The following is a 17,595-nucleotide window of genomic DNA, read 5'->3' on the forward strand; positions in this document are numbered from 1 at the left end:
AAAACTCATCAATCTGCACTGGAATTCAGGAATTAAACTACAAGTTGTTGACGAGGTGGTACTATACTCCATCGAAGCTCCAGAGGTTGTTCCCTGGAACTTCAGATCAATGTTGGAGGTGCAACGGGGGACGGGGGACTTTATTACATATTTTCTGGACCTGTCCCAGGATCAAACAGTATTGGAGAGACGTGCAAAAAATTATGCAAAAATTTACAGAATATCGAAAACTGGACGACCCAGCTTTTTTTCTGTTGCACCTCTCACATATTCCAATAAGAAAATATAAGAGCTTGGTACTGTGTCACATGGTTAATGAGGCCAAGGGATGTATTGCCCGTGCTTGGAAAGATTCTAAACCACCAACAATAGCAATGTGGTTAAATAAAGTGAGGAAGGTGGGGGCTGTGGAAGATTTAATATACTCGGCCCAGGACAGAAGTGAGCAGTATACCAGGATATGGGCGGTATGGAACGCTTTCCTTTCTTCAGAGGAGGGAAAGAAATTGCTGGGGAACAGGGAAAGATAAGGAAACCACCATGTAAGGGGATTGAGTAAATTGTATGCGTGGGGGGCAGGACGGGCGTTTTTTTTTTATTTTTTTATTTTTTTTTTTGTTTACTGGTGGGGGGGAGGGTAGGGGGAAAAAATTAAAATAAAAAGGAGGGAAAGTGGAATACTTAACAGCAGAGATAAATAAGAAAGGGTTCTCAGTTATTTAATCTAGGGAAATAGTACTTTTTTGGTAGAGAATAAGATGGGCTGAGAACCAATGAATGCTTGTATGTAACTATGAAGATGTGTGTAATTTGACTCTGTGACCTCCTTGAAGTATAAATAAAGAATATATAAAAAAAAAAAAAAAAAAAACACAGCTAAATTTGACAAAATTCCTGCCAAATTGCACCTTTTTGCGAAATGGCGAAAAAATAAATAAATCAAAAACGTAAGCATTTATCAGATCGCCATTTACACAGAAAAAAAAACCACTACAAAATCCTTATTTGCACATAAAACCACAACATAACTTGCAAAATTTCTAAATTCCTACTAAAGCCTCACTCAATGGGGTGTGCTACATTGTAGCCCATGGAGGGCTGTGTTTACCCGCACAACACCCGTGCAGCCACTGTGTCCCACTTGGCATCAATAGGTTTGACTGCATGGGATGCATGGAACACCCTTTCATGAACAAGGCCTTTGATCTTTTAACCTTGCAGTTGGGGGATGTGTGGTTAAGCTACTTTTTGATCCATTGAGGTCTAGCGAACCAAAAACCAGAAAAAGTCTCTGGCCATTTACATAAAATACACAGATGTGAACATGACCCATAGGGAACTATGCTAAATGGACTGTAGTGTAGACTGAAAACGCACAAAAAAAAATAAAATAAAATGCATTAGGTGTGAACCAGGCCTTAAAGCCGATTACTTGTTATGAGCATCTATCGTTCCCATTTTTCCCCGCCTCTCCTACCCCCTTCTCTTTTAGCATATTACAAAAAAAATAAATAAATTAATGTTCACTTTTATTTAAGCCAATTTGTCCACTGCAACAGATACAGGTGCTAGCTGCACCAGAAGGATTCTATATAAAGGACTGACTAGAAAATGTGACACCAACATATTCATTACACAAGGTACCTTTGCAAATATCTTTTTTAAAGTAAAACATTCCTTGACGCACAGCATCACGTTTCTGGGCCGCTTTCATGTTTTCATCAACCTGCAAAAAAAAAAAAAAAAAAAAAAAAAAAAAAAAAGCTGGGATATGAGCTGAGGACAAGAATGATGGCTCTAGAACAGTGATGGCTTTCAATGATTTTACTCTTCAAAGAAAAACATTGTTTAATAAACACTGTTTGTGTGATGTCATTTAATTTACTAAATCAGATATCTGTGGTAACCAGATGCTATGAAGGTATAGTGTTTAGTTTGGACATTTTGGTCTGGAATATTCAAGTGTTGTAGCCTTACTCTGAAACAGTATTTTGTACATTTTCAGCACTCTTACAAAAAGTCAGAACATCCATGATCTTACCCCCAAAAAACTACCCAAAAAGCAATCTCCATAAATAAGCACCGCTAGCAAAATTCTGTATCTCAAAAAATATTCTCTGGTAAAATAAAAGCTGCCCTGTAAGAGATTATACCTTTGATAATGGAATAAGAAAATCCAACTTGTAAGAAAGAATGACTCGGGTCAGCAACACCACAAACACTACATAGGCAGAGTTTTCAAAGTCTGTTAATTGGACCTAAAAGATAAAAGAAGAACTTATATTGACAGTGAAGATTTTTTTTTTTTTTTTTTTTTTTTTTTTTAAACACGCTTACATTCTACTTGTAGGTCACAAATCAGAAAGGCACACTAATCAGTCTCTCTAAACTGAGATTCAAATTAAAATGACCAAACTATACAGCTTTGGCTGTCATTTTCAAAAATGATGAGACAAGTGAATGAACCAATGGAACACAAAACAAAAAATACACCCCATAGGCAAAACACAACAAAGGTTACCGATTAAAAAAAAACAAACACACACACACACACCTCTTGCCTTTAGTTCTACCTATTGGATCTCTAAATACAAGCCTGCTGTCAAGTAGTAAAAATATATACTGGGATCCAGAATACAAACCTCCATAGGACGGAACTCCACTCGCCAACCTATATCGGAGTTAGGTGGAGGAGGCTTAAATCTCATTGTCTGCCAGTTAGTTGACTGGATATTCTATGAAGAAATAAATATATGGTAAGCATCCATCAGTTCCAACAGCAGAAAGGACTCAAGAAGAAGACAGTAAGAACTTGCTTTTCTTGGATTATGTAATCAAAACGAGTGCCTGGATTGCATCCAGTTTTCAGAGGGTTAATCTATTCTTTTCATATCCAAGTGTAAAAAAAAAAAAAAAAAAAAAACACCCCCCACACCCTTGCACAATGCTTGCTATTAAATAAAACCCTGTCTGAACAGAATATCCAGTTTCTTCAAAAGGATTACACACCTGGGTTGTCACGGTCACGTTTGCAATATGCTCCATTTTTAACTATTCATGTACTGGGAAACTGCAATATTATAAACGCCTTACACTAACCAAAGACAGACAAACTTCCTTATTTTTCAGAAGTCTTCAATGTTCATCGGAGGCATGGAGAGAAGGAAAACTGCTGACATCACATATCTGAAGACCAGCAGCAAGGAAGATATTAGCATGTGAGCTGTGTGAACAGCTTGGCAGGATTGATGTGACTGGTATGAGATGGGCAAGGCTAGATACTCTATAAACTGCAAATATAACATGGGTCAAGGTCTTTTTGCCATGACACAAGCTGCATGCCAAACAAGCCCCACTTCTTGGTGAAAGCTATGTTTGAGCAAGGACATATGTCAGGTGTAGGCCTTGCCATCTTAGATTAGGATTGCTTGTTGAAGTTTTAGTTGTACAGTTTATACTTTAAGAGCTCATTTATAGTCAATTCCCCATGTAAATCTGTTTATATCTTTCCCAAACCATCTTATCATAATGAAAAAGGTTAGTAGTCTTTCAGTACAAATATACTTGCTAAAAATGCACATTCATGGAATATCTTTTTGCTTTAAGCTGTAGTGCATAATTTACACACAAATAAATAAATAAAAAAATAAAAAAACACCTGCACAATGGTTGTAAAGGCAACTCACAACTGTAAGTGCCAGTCCTGCAATCAGATCTTTTGTCCATTTTTACTGAATTCCACATACCCCACTGAATAATGCTCTTGAAAGTACAATTAAATAGGTTATGTGTAAGTCTGCAATAAATGTTATTAGTAAGATTTTTTTTTTTTGTACAACTTTTAAAAATCGAAGTTAAAACAACTTCAGCCACTAACAAACCTCAAAGTGGTCAGATTCATTTGCATCGTCCAAATGTATCTTCTCTTCAAACAACGTCAAAGGATCTCTGATGAAGAGATGTGCAATGTGTTGGGCCATGAGGGGGTCAATTCCTAAAGAAAATAAAAAATAAAAAAAATTTATAAAAAAAAAAAAAAAAAAAAAAAAAAAAAAAAGGAGACAAGACAACTTTTTATACAAAAAGTAACATGGCATGATGGATACATGTTCACTTGTTTAGACAGTTTCTAGGCCTTTCATGAAAAACAATACACAGCAAATAGATAACTGTATCCCTCTTCCCAGCTTCTTGCAAATTACTGTCATACCTACAGAATGATAAACCACACCTAAACTACATTTAGGAGCACAGACAATTGGGCTTATGCACAAACTCAAAAATAAGGTGCAAGATGACCAAGGATGATTAGACAAAAACTGACTCCTCCATTCGCACAAAACAAGGTAGATGAAGGAATCCTCACTTGCCAGGACATAGCCAATTGGGACATTGCTGTCAGAATCCATTGATCGGCGGCTGTGCACTCAAACGACAGGCTGTCTGCACCCACTTTAGGCTGCTCCAAAGCCACCGATTCATGCTGTATGGGCCAGAGCACCCATGTGAATGAGCCCTTAAGGTTTTTTCCCTAAGCCCTGTTAGGGGACTTTGGTGACATATCAAGGGTCTTAACAGATTGAGGACACTGATCCCCAATTCCATTCTCTTCACTAAGTAAACAGGAAATGCTCCGCACATAGGCTTCCTGTTCATTCATAAACTTAAAACATAGCAAAACAGTTTACTGTGCTTCAGTTATGTATGAACACAGGAGGGAGCGGTAACCATCACCCACTGTGTTCATTCAAGAAAGGCATCAGTAAACAGGACATTTACCAACCTGCTGCTCTCCAGCTTAACAGTCTTATTCTAGTGGGCCCTGCAGCAGCTGACAGACAATGGGAGGTAGAGGGGGAGAAGGTGGTGTACATAGGGCTGTGGAGTGCTGGGGGAATCAAAGTGACCAGATGCAGTGGAGACAGGGCAGGAACAGCAGCATATGGGGTGGAAGGTGTTAGTCACATTTTAGATTAATAGCTGATTAGTAGCTGACAAACCACATCAATTCTTTTAATTCATCAGAGCCTGCTGAACAGTTTTGTTGCAAGTTAATGGTCACCGACGTGACATAACCTTACACCAGATATGGGAATGCAAGTAACATATGGTATACTGACCTGGCAAACTGGAAACAGTTCTGTGCCCATGTATGCCATATGTTGCTGGCAATGAAAGGGTTAAAGTATAGTTTAGTCCATGAATGCATTCCATCTGAAGGCAAGCACCTTCAATCCAGGCAGTGAAGTCACCTGAAATCTGCCCATATGGCTTTGCCACAAACCAAGTGCAAGTTGCAGTTTGGCTTGCACTGGAAGAACTTGCAGGAAAAGGTTCTCACAAAAACTGGGCTCACACATGTGCTTTTCCTCATTTGTACAAAGGAATATGAATATGCCTAAATAAAAAAGGAGTGACAATGACAATATTTCCAAAGAGTTACAAGGAGAAATACCATTAGCAGATAAGACACTGAGCTGGCATTGCATGAAGCAGCACGACCATCTAATGTAATAAAGCTTGACAACCTACCCTCTTTTATTAGTTGGCTACAGACTTCTTTATCTATAGTCAAATCAATGTCGTTGTACTTTTCCCCACAGGTAGACAGATAACTGTCTATAGAATCGTACCGCGATTTACTGATTCTGTATTTGTTATTCTTCAGAGGCTACAAGAACAAAAAGAATGTTAAATTATATACAGTCAAAATGCAAAGAAAAAACACATACAGAATGTGAATCTCTACTGCATACCTCCAGGCCTCTTTCCTCTTTCGTTCGATCATCTACAGAGGCAGAAATAACTCCCCATCGACAGTCAATGTCCGACACATATCCTCTGTAGAAAGGAGCAGCTGCACTCAGAGCCATCTAAAGGGAAGCAAAATAGATTTACAATCTCTGCAGTTCTTGTCACAAATTAATGCGTTCTGCCAATACAAAGCTAGTGAGCAGACCGGGAAGGACTCAGTATTTGTCAGTACAGCTAGTGTGCCTTGGAAGAAAGGGGGGGGGGGGGGGGGGGTGCACGCAAGGTATTCGTATCCCTTGAAATTTTCCACATTAGTGGGATTTTATGTGATGGACCAACACGAATTTACACATAATTGTGAAGTGGAAGGAAAAGGATTTTCAAATGTTTTACAAATAAATATCTGAAAAGTATGGTGTGCATTTGTAGTCAGCCCCCTTTGATACCCCTAAATTATATATATATATATATATATATATATATATATATATATATATATATACACACACACATACACATACACACACACATACATACATACACACACACACACATATATATACACACACATATATATACACACACACACACACACACACACACACACACACAGGTCCTTCTCAAAAAATTAGCATATTGTGATAAAGTTCATTATTTTCTGTAATGTACTGATAAACATTCGACTTTCATATATTTTAGATTCATTACACACAACTGAAGTAGTTCAAGCCTTTTCTTGTTTTAATATTGATGATTTTGGCATACAGCTCATGAAAACCCAAAATTCCTATCTCAAAAAATTAGCATATCATGAAAAGGTTCTCTAAACAAGCTATTAACCTAATCATCTGAATCAACTAATTAACTCTAAACACCTGCAAAAGATTCCTGAGGCTTTTAAAAACTCCCAGCCTGGTTCATTACTCAAAACCGCAATCATGGGTAAGACTGCCGACCTGACTGCTGTCCAGAAGGCCATCATTGACACCCTCAAGCAAGAGGGTAAGACACAGAAAGAAATTTCTGAACGAATAGGCTGTTCCCAGAGTGCTGTATCAAGGCACCTCAGTGGGAAGTCTGTGGGAAGGAAAAAGTGTGGCAGAAAACGCTGCACAACGAGAAGAGGTGACCGGACCCTGAAGAAGATTGTGGAGAAGAACCGATTCCAGACCTTGGAGGACCTGCGGAAGCAGTGGACTGAGTCTGGAGTAGAAACATCCAGAGCCACCGTGTGCAGGAAATGGGCTACAGGTGCTGCATTCCCCAGGTCAAGCCACTTTTGAACCAGAAACAGTGGCAGAAGCGCCTGACCTGGGCTACAGAGAAGCAGCACTGGACTGTTGCTCAGTGGTCCAAAGTACTTTTTTCGGATGAAAGCAAATTTTGCATGTCATTCGGAAATCAAGGTGCCAGAGTCTGGAGGAAGACTGGGGAGAGGGAAATGCCAAAATGCCTGAGGTCCAGTGTCAAGTACCCACAGTCAGTGATGGTCTGGGGTGCCATGTCAGCTGCTGGTGTTGGTCCTCTGTGTTTTATCAAGGGCAGGGTCAATGCAGCTAGCTATCAGGAGATTTTGGAGCACTTCATGCTTCCATCTGCTGAAAAGCTTTATGGAGATGAAGATTTCATTTTTCAGCACGACCTGGCACCTGCTCACAGTGCCAAAACCACTGGTAAATGGTTTACTGACCATGGTATTACTGTGCTCAATTGGCCTGCCAACTCTCCTGACCTGAACCCCATAGAGAATCTGTGGGATATTGGGAAGTGAAAGTTGAGAGACGCAAGACCCAACACTCTGGATGAGCTTAAGGCCGCTATCGAAGCATCCTGGGCCTCCATAACACCTCAGCAGTGCCACAGGCTGGTTGCCTCCATGCCACGCCGCATTGAAGCAGTCATTTCTGCAAAAGGATTCCCGACCAAGTATTGAGTGCATAACTGAACATAATTATTTGAAGGTTGACTTTTTTTGTATTAAAAACACTTTTCTTTTATTGGTCGGATGAAATATGCTAATTTTTTGAGATAGGATTTTTGGGTTTTCAGGAGCTGTATGCCAAAATCATCAATATTAAAACAAGAAAAGGCTTGAACTACTTCAGTTGTGTGTAATGAATCTAAAATATATGAAAGTCTAATGTTTATCAGTACATTACAGAAAATAATGAACTTTATCACAATATGCAAATTTTTTGAGAAGGACCTGTGTGTGTGTGTATATATATATATATATATATATATATATATATATATATATATATATATATATATATATATATATATATATATATATATATACATACATACATACACACACACACACACACACACTCCTCCTGCCTTTAGAGTGCCCCAATAGCAAGCTGCAAATTATAGTATAGCATGACCCTATAGCAAGGTAAAAAACTGCCTTTAGACCCACTCGCTTCCTGCAAAAGGACTACATGTTCCATGAAGCATTGCTTCTCACACATTCACAAGTTCTCAGGCACTTATTGACATGACAAGGATTTTGCGCAGTCTAAAATACTTAGACTGGGAGTCCATGCCGCCTACATGAGGATTTGGACTAAACAAACCCCCCCCCCCCCCCAAAACTTGTGGGACAGTTCAAATTGCCCCCTGAAGCACTCAAAATTGGCATAAGTGAGGGTTTGAACATGCACCTCAAAAATCAGGTCAACAGAAAACAAAATGCCTTAAAAAGAGGCTACCAGCAACCTCATAACTCATGCCGAAGTGAAAACTACTCGACTGAAGAGTGACTTTGAGAAACAAACCCCGGTTAAAAAAATAAATAGCATTACTTCTTGCACAAAAGCCTGCAGAGCATTGCATTCGCAATCCACTGATTGTTGGTGCAATGTTGTGCTCCTGCAGACATGTCCTCCAGCTTTCTAACAGAAAGCCCGAAGACATGTCAGTGGACTACGAAGGCACTCAGCACCCTCGCAGTCCATTGAGAACTACAAGCTGTCTGACAGTGGCAGATGGGACTTGTAGTTTTCTCATTCAAATTCCAGTGAATGACTAGACTGTACAGGTTGAGCCCTGAACTGCTGCACTGTTTAAATGTGGCAGCGGGTGCCAGTAGAGGAAACCTGCCAGCTGTCTCCATTGGACTCGGGGTGCAGGGAGAGGTGCTAGAGCATGTTGCACCCCGTAACCTGCTCCAATAAGGTGAACTTATTTTAACATTCCGTAACTACTTGGATGTAGGAGATTGTAGTGCCAACGTTTAAGGCTCTGGCTTGGGCGGCGCAGTGGTTAGCACTCTCACCTAGCAGTAAAAAGGGTTGCTGGTTCAAATCCCAACCACAACACTACCTGCCTGGAGTTTGCATGTTCTCCCTGTGCCTGCGTGGGTTTCCTCTGGATACTCTGGTTTCCTACCACACTCCAAAGACATGCAGGTAGGTTAATGGGCTTCTGTCCAAAATTGGCCCTAGTACACAAATAGGGACCTTGGATTGTGGGCTCCTTGAGGGTAGGGACCAATGCGAATGTGCAATGTACAGGGATAGGGACAATTGTAGACACTCATTCAGGTTGAACTGGATGGACCGGTGTCTTTATTCAACCTTACTATGTAACTAATGTGTTGTGATTTTTTTGTGGCGTAAACTCTTGTTAACAAAATTTGGTTTTACAGTTTGATAGGTTTAAAAACATCTTACATAAAAATGATTATGTGGATAACAAAATGTTGTAGGACCAGTGACCAAAGAACTAGTAAGATTGAACATACCAGCACAGGGCCCCTTATCAAACAGTACTCTGCCATGATATAAACACATAAATCTTCTTACCACAAGTGGACATATAGTAGCCAGCTGGTCATACAGGTATCGTGCTTCTGCAATGCTACATGCCTGAAAAGTGACCTAATGCACAGAGAAAATAAATAAGGATTAATGTAAATTAGGCACGGACATCTAGGTCAGAGCATGTGTCAGCACTTATATGTGCAAGTGCGATATTACACACCTGGAGGCAACAGTTGCCCATCCCGAAGCCCATGGCATCCATATAAATATGATCAGGCATTGCTGCTTTTGCATCATCACCAGTAGCATTTGGGAATTTTTCAATAAATGGAGAGGGGGTATTTTGGTCTTTAAAAACTGCACAAAAAACAGAATAGAAAAGCTGTCAGATGTTGGCAGTACATAGCTTGTTCTTCTGTAAATTACCAGATATACTCACTTGGAACATTAATGGACACCTTTTCTCCACGTCTGTGCCGAATATTTCTTGTCAAAGTACTGAAAAAATAAAAAATAAAATTATAGTGACTGTTGTGTTATGACATAATTGGGTGTAAATAGTTTAATCTAGCTTATTCTGTGAAAGCATTTAAAAAATGGGTTGTAAACCGTATTTTTTTTTCTTTATAATTAGCCACTTAAAGACCAAGCCTCTGAGATTTGTTTACAAGTTAAAAAAAAAAAAAAAAAAACTTTTGCTAGAAATTTTTTTTCTTTTTTTTTTTTGAAAATAAACAAGAAGTATGGTTTGGGGGTTATAACACCCTAGAGAATAAAATGGCAATTGCTGCAATACTTTGTCACACCGTATTTGCGCATCGGTCTTACAAGCACACTTTTGGGATAAAAAAAAATAAAAAAAAAAAAAGTTTAACAGTAAAGTTAGCCCAATTTTTTTATAATGTGAAAACATGTATACACTATACGCTGATTAAATACATAACATGTCACGCTTCAAAAATTGTGCCTGCTCGTGCAATGGCCACAAACTTTTACCCTTAATCTCCAAAGGCAACGTTAAAAAAAAAAAAAAAAAAAAAAAATTCTACATGTTGCATGTTTTAAGTTAAAGGTGGTCTAGGGCTAGAATTATTGCTCTCGTTCCACCAATGCCTGCCATACCTCACGTGTGATCTGAACAGTTTTCATATACAGGCGCTATTCACATATGCATTCACTTCTGCACGCGAGCTCAGGGCGCATTTAAATAATGTTTCTCATTTTACCCCCCCCTTTTTATTTTATTTTTTATTTTACACGGTTCTTTTAAAATATAAATAGCATCACTTTTATTCCTATTACAAGGAATGTAAACATCCCTTGCAATATATAAAAATAAAATAAAATTTTTTTTTTTTTTTTATATATTATACATATATAAATACACACACACACACACACACACACACACACACACTTTAAGAGCTATGGGCAGAAGTGACGTTTTGACGTCGCTTTCTCCCTGCAAATGTATGTCGATGGGTGGGGGCCCATCGTCCCCTCACTCATCTCCATACCCAGCAAGGAAGAGGATCCGATCACCTCTGCTGTTGTCGACGGCTCCGGTAAGTGGCTGAGGGCACCGTGGGGGCGGGGGCCCCTCCGGTCTCCCGCCGCCAAGTTATCTTGTGGCGTGTCCACCACAGAGACCACCACCACCATCAGAAACCGGACCGCCGGCCGAAGAACATACCAGAGCTGCTGCCATAACGACATTCCTCTTCAAATTTAGGACATATAATGGCATGTGGCGGTCCAAAAGTGGTTAAAATAAACAGGCTTATACTGTACAAACCGGCCTCAATGCTCCTCTCTTTAGGTCCCCCACCGGTGCTCTTTGCTCCTCCTTTACCTGTGCCACCAAAAAGGAAGCCACTTACTAAATTGGCACACGTGCAGATGCACCGGAGCCCAGCTAGGTATGTTCACAGACAGTGCGCCCCAGCACCCACAGCCCACTCCCAGGATTTGATTGACAGCAGCAGGAGCCAATGCCTCCCACTGCTGCCTCCATCCTACAAGTGAGGGGAGAAAGGAGAAAGCTCCTGCAGGCAGGCGCTGTGCTTTGAGTTAGGACTCAGGTAAATTATTTAGTGAGTGAAACAACCTTTTTATCTTGGTACCAATTTAACACCAAATTAAACTCTTCATTAACTCATTGGAGGATGTAGCACAATCAACCTCAAATGCTTCTACACAGGTGAAAGACATGTTAAGATATTGGAAACTTTGTTTTACAGAACATATCCAAATCATTAAATGGAGAACATTTGCATAGCACTGCAAGTTTACAAAGACTCTACATACTGTAAAGCATGATAGTCAGAGGTTGTGTAGTTGAAAAATTGAGTAATGAAAGCTGCATCTAAAATACAGTATAGCAGATGGTTAAAAATGCAAGCACACCTAAATCGTGGATGCTTGTTGATTGCTTCATCTGGAAAGAAAAGCGACTTGGATGCTCCCTTCTCCACTGGGGTGGGTAGAAATTCGGGCAATGTAAATCCAGGACATCCCAATCTACAAATACAAAAACCCTACATGTTGAAAACATTTCAGTATTACAATGAAATCATTTAAAATGGAAATGCATAGAGAGATATACGGCAGCTGCCATTGAAGACTTGAAGTTGAAAATGTAATATGCAGATATCCAACACATACACCAATCAGTAGGTGTGTTGAATTTAATCGCAGCATCACAATTTGGCATCAATGCTACAATTGGTATAATTGGTATAATTGATTTCTGGACGATGTCAGCCACGTGCTGCACCCTGCCTCCTCGAATGGAGAAGTGGGCGTTAGGAGCAAACTCTTTTCCTGCTGATGTCATCCCCAGCCACCCGGCGTCGCTGTGCGTTAAGCTGGCTGCTGTAGGAGAGGAGACGAGACACATGAAGCAAGTGTCTGACTCCCAGTCCCCAGATAGTCCTCCTCAGCTCACTGTCACATAGGCTGCTGTGGGAGAGCAGAGTCTGCGTCAAACATTCATCCACCGCCCTCCTTACAACAGGCTGCTGTGGGCAGGAGGAGACCCGAGCAAGCCAGACCAGTGTCCCAAGAGGATTACTGAATGGCTGTGCTTGTCCTCCTCACAGGCTGCTGAGGGCGACCAATGCACATCACTTAAGTTAGACACTGATGCACCATTATGTGCAAATTTGCCAAATTATGACCGTAATAAAAATAGACATGATGGTGAACCTAAACATTAAAGTGACTATGCCATTTCATTAATTATGATTTATGCATGTCTTACCAATTGAATTACTATGGTCGATACTTTTGTAGGATTCATGGTTTTGCTAATCACTGCTCACACATGCATTGCATGTATGGGGCAGTGATGAGCAAAACCATAAAAATATAACGCATACAAACCATAATTAATGAAATGGCATAACTTTGGTGGGGGGTTTCTGACTGCTTGAATTGTTTTGATGAAAACCATCGGCAGCAATCATGATGCATTGCAGAATCAAATCTGACATGTTCATCGTAATCTAATTACCAGTAAAAATGCGCACCTCTATCAGTCAGCCATAAATTTATAACCACTGACAAGTTAGGATAAATCGGTGTTAATTACTTATGGTGGTTGGTGGGATATATTAGACAAGTAAACCGGTTACTGAGGTTGATGTGTGAAAAGCAGAATTAAATGGGCATTTTGGTTTGTTGTGTATGGGGCTGTGAAGCCAGACCAGTTGTGGTGCCTGTGCCGACACTGCATGGGGCATCTATGGAGCGACACCATTTCTGAAACACTCCCACTGAGTTGCAGTGTTGGGGGGGGGGTATATCTGCAAAGCACAAGGTTTTTTTTGTACGAGGCTTGTATACCACATAGTAAACAGGATTTGGGATTGGTTAAAAGGGCTCTCACATAGGTGCCTTAAGATGCAATTTAAGAAGTCTCAGCAATAGTAACACTCGCACTCAAAAAGTCAGTAGAGTGATCCCCTACTAGCCAGAACTGTCCAGAGTAAGGGTTTGAAGGAAAGCACCTGAACATTCTAGGTGGTTTATCCAAGAAATTAACACAACATAACATGTGTAGTAGTAATAAATCAATTCTTAATAGACTAAAGCCCAGTTATGAAAGCCCCAAAGTTTAGTTTTTTCCCAACACAAGACCAATTACATAAAATGCAGCAAAGACTATATGATCAGTAGATACCTTGGAAAAGAGGTAACAGTGCATATTGACTGGTTGTTTGGTAAAAGTGATGAGGCTTCCTGTCGACGTTTCCTCATATTGTCTTCCACTGTGTTAAATTCTGCCATTGTACCTCCATAAGGCTGTCCTGGTGTCCCTTCAATCATGTAACTGCCATACTCTGGTCTCCAGAGTGTTGGATGACTATAATGGGAAGAATAAAAGCAAAGTAGGTAAATTAACTGCATTTCACACTACATAAAAAACAAAACAATCAGGAAATACAATTTAGACATCTAATGGCAACCAAGTGTCTGTTCTAACAGGGGCGGCTTCAAAATTACAAATAAATAAAACCATTCTCATCTGCATGAAAATAATAAACATTTTAAACAGCTAGACAATTATTTATTTATTTTTTTTAATGGTTTCGTTTGATAGAGTGGGACGAAATAGAACCTGTCAAGTTTTATTAATTGAATGCAAATATTGCTCTGCGCTACCATGTACTAGAAGAATGAAATAGTGTGAATAACCCAAAGTAACTTCAAAAAGGGAATTGCTGCAATACCCAATGTGTTCACAACTACACGCGCATAAGATTTAGAAGTGGTCTTGCGCTACTCCTTGGTAAATAAACAAACAAACATATCCAATACTATATAAATGTGAATGAAAAAACATTCCAAAAACAAAAGTGATTGATATCCAAAACAGAATGTGATGTCGAGTCAGCAGATGGAAATCAATGCTCCAGTTTTAACCGATCAGTCAGTCATAATACCTTCCACCAACGCCTCAGTGCTCACAGAACTTTCACCTCATATCCACATAGCAAGAGTCTGATCAAAATCCAATGTGTTTAGTGATCTTCTTCCCAGGACCTCCTCCACATTTCCTCTGTCTACAGAGAAGGATCCAGACTCCTAGGACTACAGTTTCATATGTGTGGGTGAAAGACCAAAAGCCTTCAAATAGGGTGATCACATTTACAATAAAAATCATTTTAAAAAAAACAAAACAAACGATAACGTAATAAATAGCACTTGAATATAGTAAAAACTGCGGTTTCCACCTCACGTGACTTACGCTCTACGCTTCAGCCATGTGACTTCCTCAGGGGTATCCCAATTGGTTATTTAGTCAATTTATATGACAATGACAGATGTGTGACGTCACCATTTTGTTGTAGATTATGGCGATAACATGGCGGCAATTTTGCCTGTGGCAATTTCAATACTTTCAGATGATAGAAGGCCAGGAAAGATTAAATGGCCATTTTGCTGGAGGCCAAATCTTAGCCCTTTTCACTATGGCAAGTTCAATGAATTCTGATGGTAGGACTAGGGACGATATTCAATGGCCATTTTACTAGAAACCATCCTATAATCTAATCCATATTAAGAAATTTATATGAGATATGTAGAATACTCGCAATACAGTTGTGTTCATAAGTTTACATACCCTGGCAGAATTTGTGGTTTCTTGGCCATTTTTCAGAGATTATTAAATAACAAACTTTTCACTCATGGTTAGTGTTTGGCTAAAGCCATCAACTGTGTTTACTCTTTAAATCATACACAAAAACTACCAAGAATGACCCTGTTCAAAAGTTTAAATATCCCAGTTCTTAATACAGTGTATTGCCCCCTTTAACATCATTGACAGCTTGAAGTCTTTTGTGGCATTTGTGGATGAGGCTCCTTTTCTCAGATGGTAAAGCTGCCCATTCCTCTTGGCAAAAAGCCTCCAGTTTCTGTAAATTCTTGATCTGTCTTGAATGAACTGCACGTTTCAAATCTGCTGTAGCCAATGAATGGCAGGTCGACTTGGCTTGTGTTTTGGATAATCATCATGTTGGAATGTCCAAGTATGTCCCATGCGCAGCATCCTGACCGATGAATACAAAATGTTCCTCCAGGATTTGATGACACATTGTATTCATCTCGACACAAAATTTCCTGTGCCTTTATAGCTCACACATCCCAAAACATCAGTGATCCATCTCCTGTTTCACAGTAGGAATGGTGTACCTTTCATCATAGGCCTTGTCGTCTCCTCTCCAAATGTAGAGTTTATGGTTAAGAAGCTAGATTTTAGTCTCGTCACTACAAATGACTTTGTGCAAGAAGGTTTGAGGCTCGTCTGTGCCGTTTGGCGAATTGTAAGAGGGATACTTTGTGGCATTTGCATAGTAATGGCTTTCTTCTGTTGACTTGACCATGCAGCCCATCTTTCTTCAAGTGCATCTTGAATAGCCACACCACGTTTTCAGAGAGTACTGCATTTCTTTCATCTGAAGTCATTGTGGGGTTTTCTTTGCACCCTGAACAAATTTTCCTAGCAGTTGTGGCTGACATTTTATAGTTGGTCTACCCAACCGTGGTTTGGTTTCAATAGATGGCCTTATTTTCCACTTCTTAATTAGCGTTTGGCAATCTTAATTCCTTGGATATCTTTATATCCCTTTCCTGGTTTATACAGGTCAACTACCTTTTCCCATAGATCCTTTGACAATTCTTTGGCTTTGCCCATGACTCAGTCTGTCAGGAGTCCAGAAACTCATTGAGAGATTATATTTATATTATAATATATATATATATATATATATATATATATATATATATATATATATATATATATATATATATATATATATATATATATATATATATATATACACCCCCCAAATTACCCCTTTTCGCAAAGTAGACAAACCAGGGTATATAGTCTGGTAGCTGCTTGGCGTTCAGATCATCTTTTAGGATGGACTACTTCATCTTCCAATTTGGATGTACTGCCTTTGGGGTGGGGGGGCTCATATTGTGAACCTGAATTGGACTCAACTGTACTGAGTTAGCTAGAGCTCCATGCTGCTGTCAGGCTTAGCATTTGATATGCCTCTTCTGAAGTGTATTAGGGAAGGGGGGGGGGGGGGAGAGAGAATCTGCACAGTGTAATAGCACACAGTAATCTGTATCTAACCTACTGTTCCGCTATCTTCTCCTCCTCACACTGGATCGGTGTGAGAGGAGAACCCAGTAAAAGCAGTTACTCCTGGTAGGTTTACACTTAACCAGCTGTCAAATCCATTGACTGTTTACTTTGATCGTGGATGGGCTGTGTCCAAGGGACACGCCTCGTACTTGATTGGCTTGCACAATGAGCTTCAAAGTGACAGGCTGTGATTACTACGTGATCAGCTGTGTCCAAACAGCCAATTTCATTGGCCCTTTACAGTGTTCAGGGAGGTTCTGTGTACCAAAGGGCATGCCTAATCCAATTGCTGCGGGCCCCGCAGTAGCTTCTAACGCCATGAAACCCACGTCATATTACTATGGAACTGGTTAAGGAGTCTACAGCTCCCTATTCAAGTTTATGAACTGGGGATAGAGATAGATCTAAATTCTTTCAAAGTCTTGATGCGTGGATATGAGGCGAGAGAGTTCTGCAAGCACTGAGGTGTTGGTGGATGTATAAAGAATTTGTGGGCGTATTCTATTAAAGGACTGATCGGTTATAAGTTGACCACTTGATTTCCATCAGCTGACTCAACATCACATTCTGTTTTGAATATCAATCACTTATTTTTTTGGACTGTTTGTTCATTCACATTCATACAGTATTAGATATGTTTGTTCCATGTTTATTCACAGTATAATTCACCAAGGAATAGCGCAAGAACACCAAGTTTTATTCATGGCCTCTGCTCATTACAGAGATTTTTGCAACGCATTTAGAGATTCTAGTACAGATAGCTTAAAAGTATAAAAGGTCAGATGCACTAAACCCCCCAATACCAGACCAGTTGTCCAGTTAAGTACATCTGATTTATATTTTTTCACATTTTGCTTGGCACTCAGGCTCTAACCTGAAATGCCCCTGAAGTCAAGTATGTGCAACAGTTAT

General features: G+C 39.7%; 1 protein-coding gene across 3 annotated transcripts in view; it reads right to left on the reverse strand.

The window, feature by feature from the left end:
- GCLC (glutamate-cysteine ligase catalytic subunit) overlaps positions 1–17,595 on the reverse strand; it is a 43,133-nt gene that overhangs the window by 6,756 nt on the left and 18,782 nt on the right. For all 3 annotated transcript variants that reach the window (XM_077487806.1, XM_077487807.1, XM_077487808.1), the window contains exons 3-13: positions 13,708–13,890; positions 11,931–12,044; positions 9,964–10,022; positions 9,745–9,881; positions 9,567–9,641; positions 5,757–5,873; positions 5,533–5,671; positions 3,882–3,994; positions 2,643–2,735; positions 2,154–2,258; positions 1,645–1,726 (exon numbers count right to left, since the gene is read on the reverse strand). In XM_077487806.1, coding sequence (XP_077343932.1) covers positions 1,645–1,726; positions 2,154–2,258; positions 2,643–2,735; positions 3,882–3,994; positions 5,533–5,671; positions 5,757–5,873; positions 9,567–9,641; positions 9,745–9,881; positions 9,964–10,022; positions 11,931–12,044; positions 13,708–13,890 — 1,217 coding nt within the window. The remainder of the gene's footprint in view (positions 1–1,644; positions 1,727–2,153; positions 2,259–2,642; positions 2,736–3,881; positions 3,995–5,532; positions 5,672–5,756; positions 5,874–9,566; positions 9,642–9,744; positions 9,882–9,963; positions 10,023–11,930; positions 12,045–13,707; positions 13,891–17,595) is intronic.

Source organism: Lithobates pipiens, unplaced genomic scaffold (assembly GCF_037356315.1).
Source record: "Lithobates pipiens isolate NorthernLeopardFrog02 unplaced genomic scaffold, aLitPip1_a1.2 Scaffold_18, whole genome shotgun sequence".
In the NCBI taxonomy this organism is placed as follows: Eukaryota; Metazoa; Chordata; class Amphibia; order Anura; family Ranidae; genus Lithobates; species Lithobates pipiens.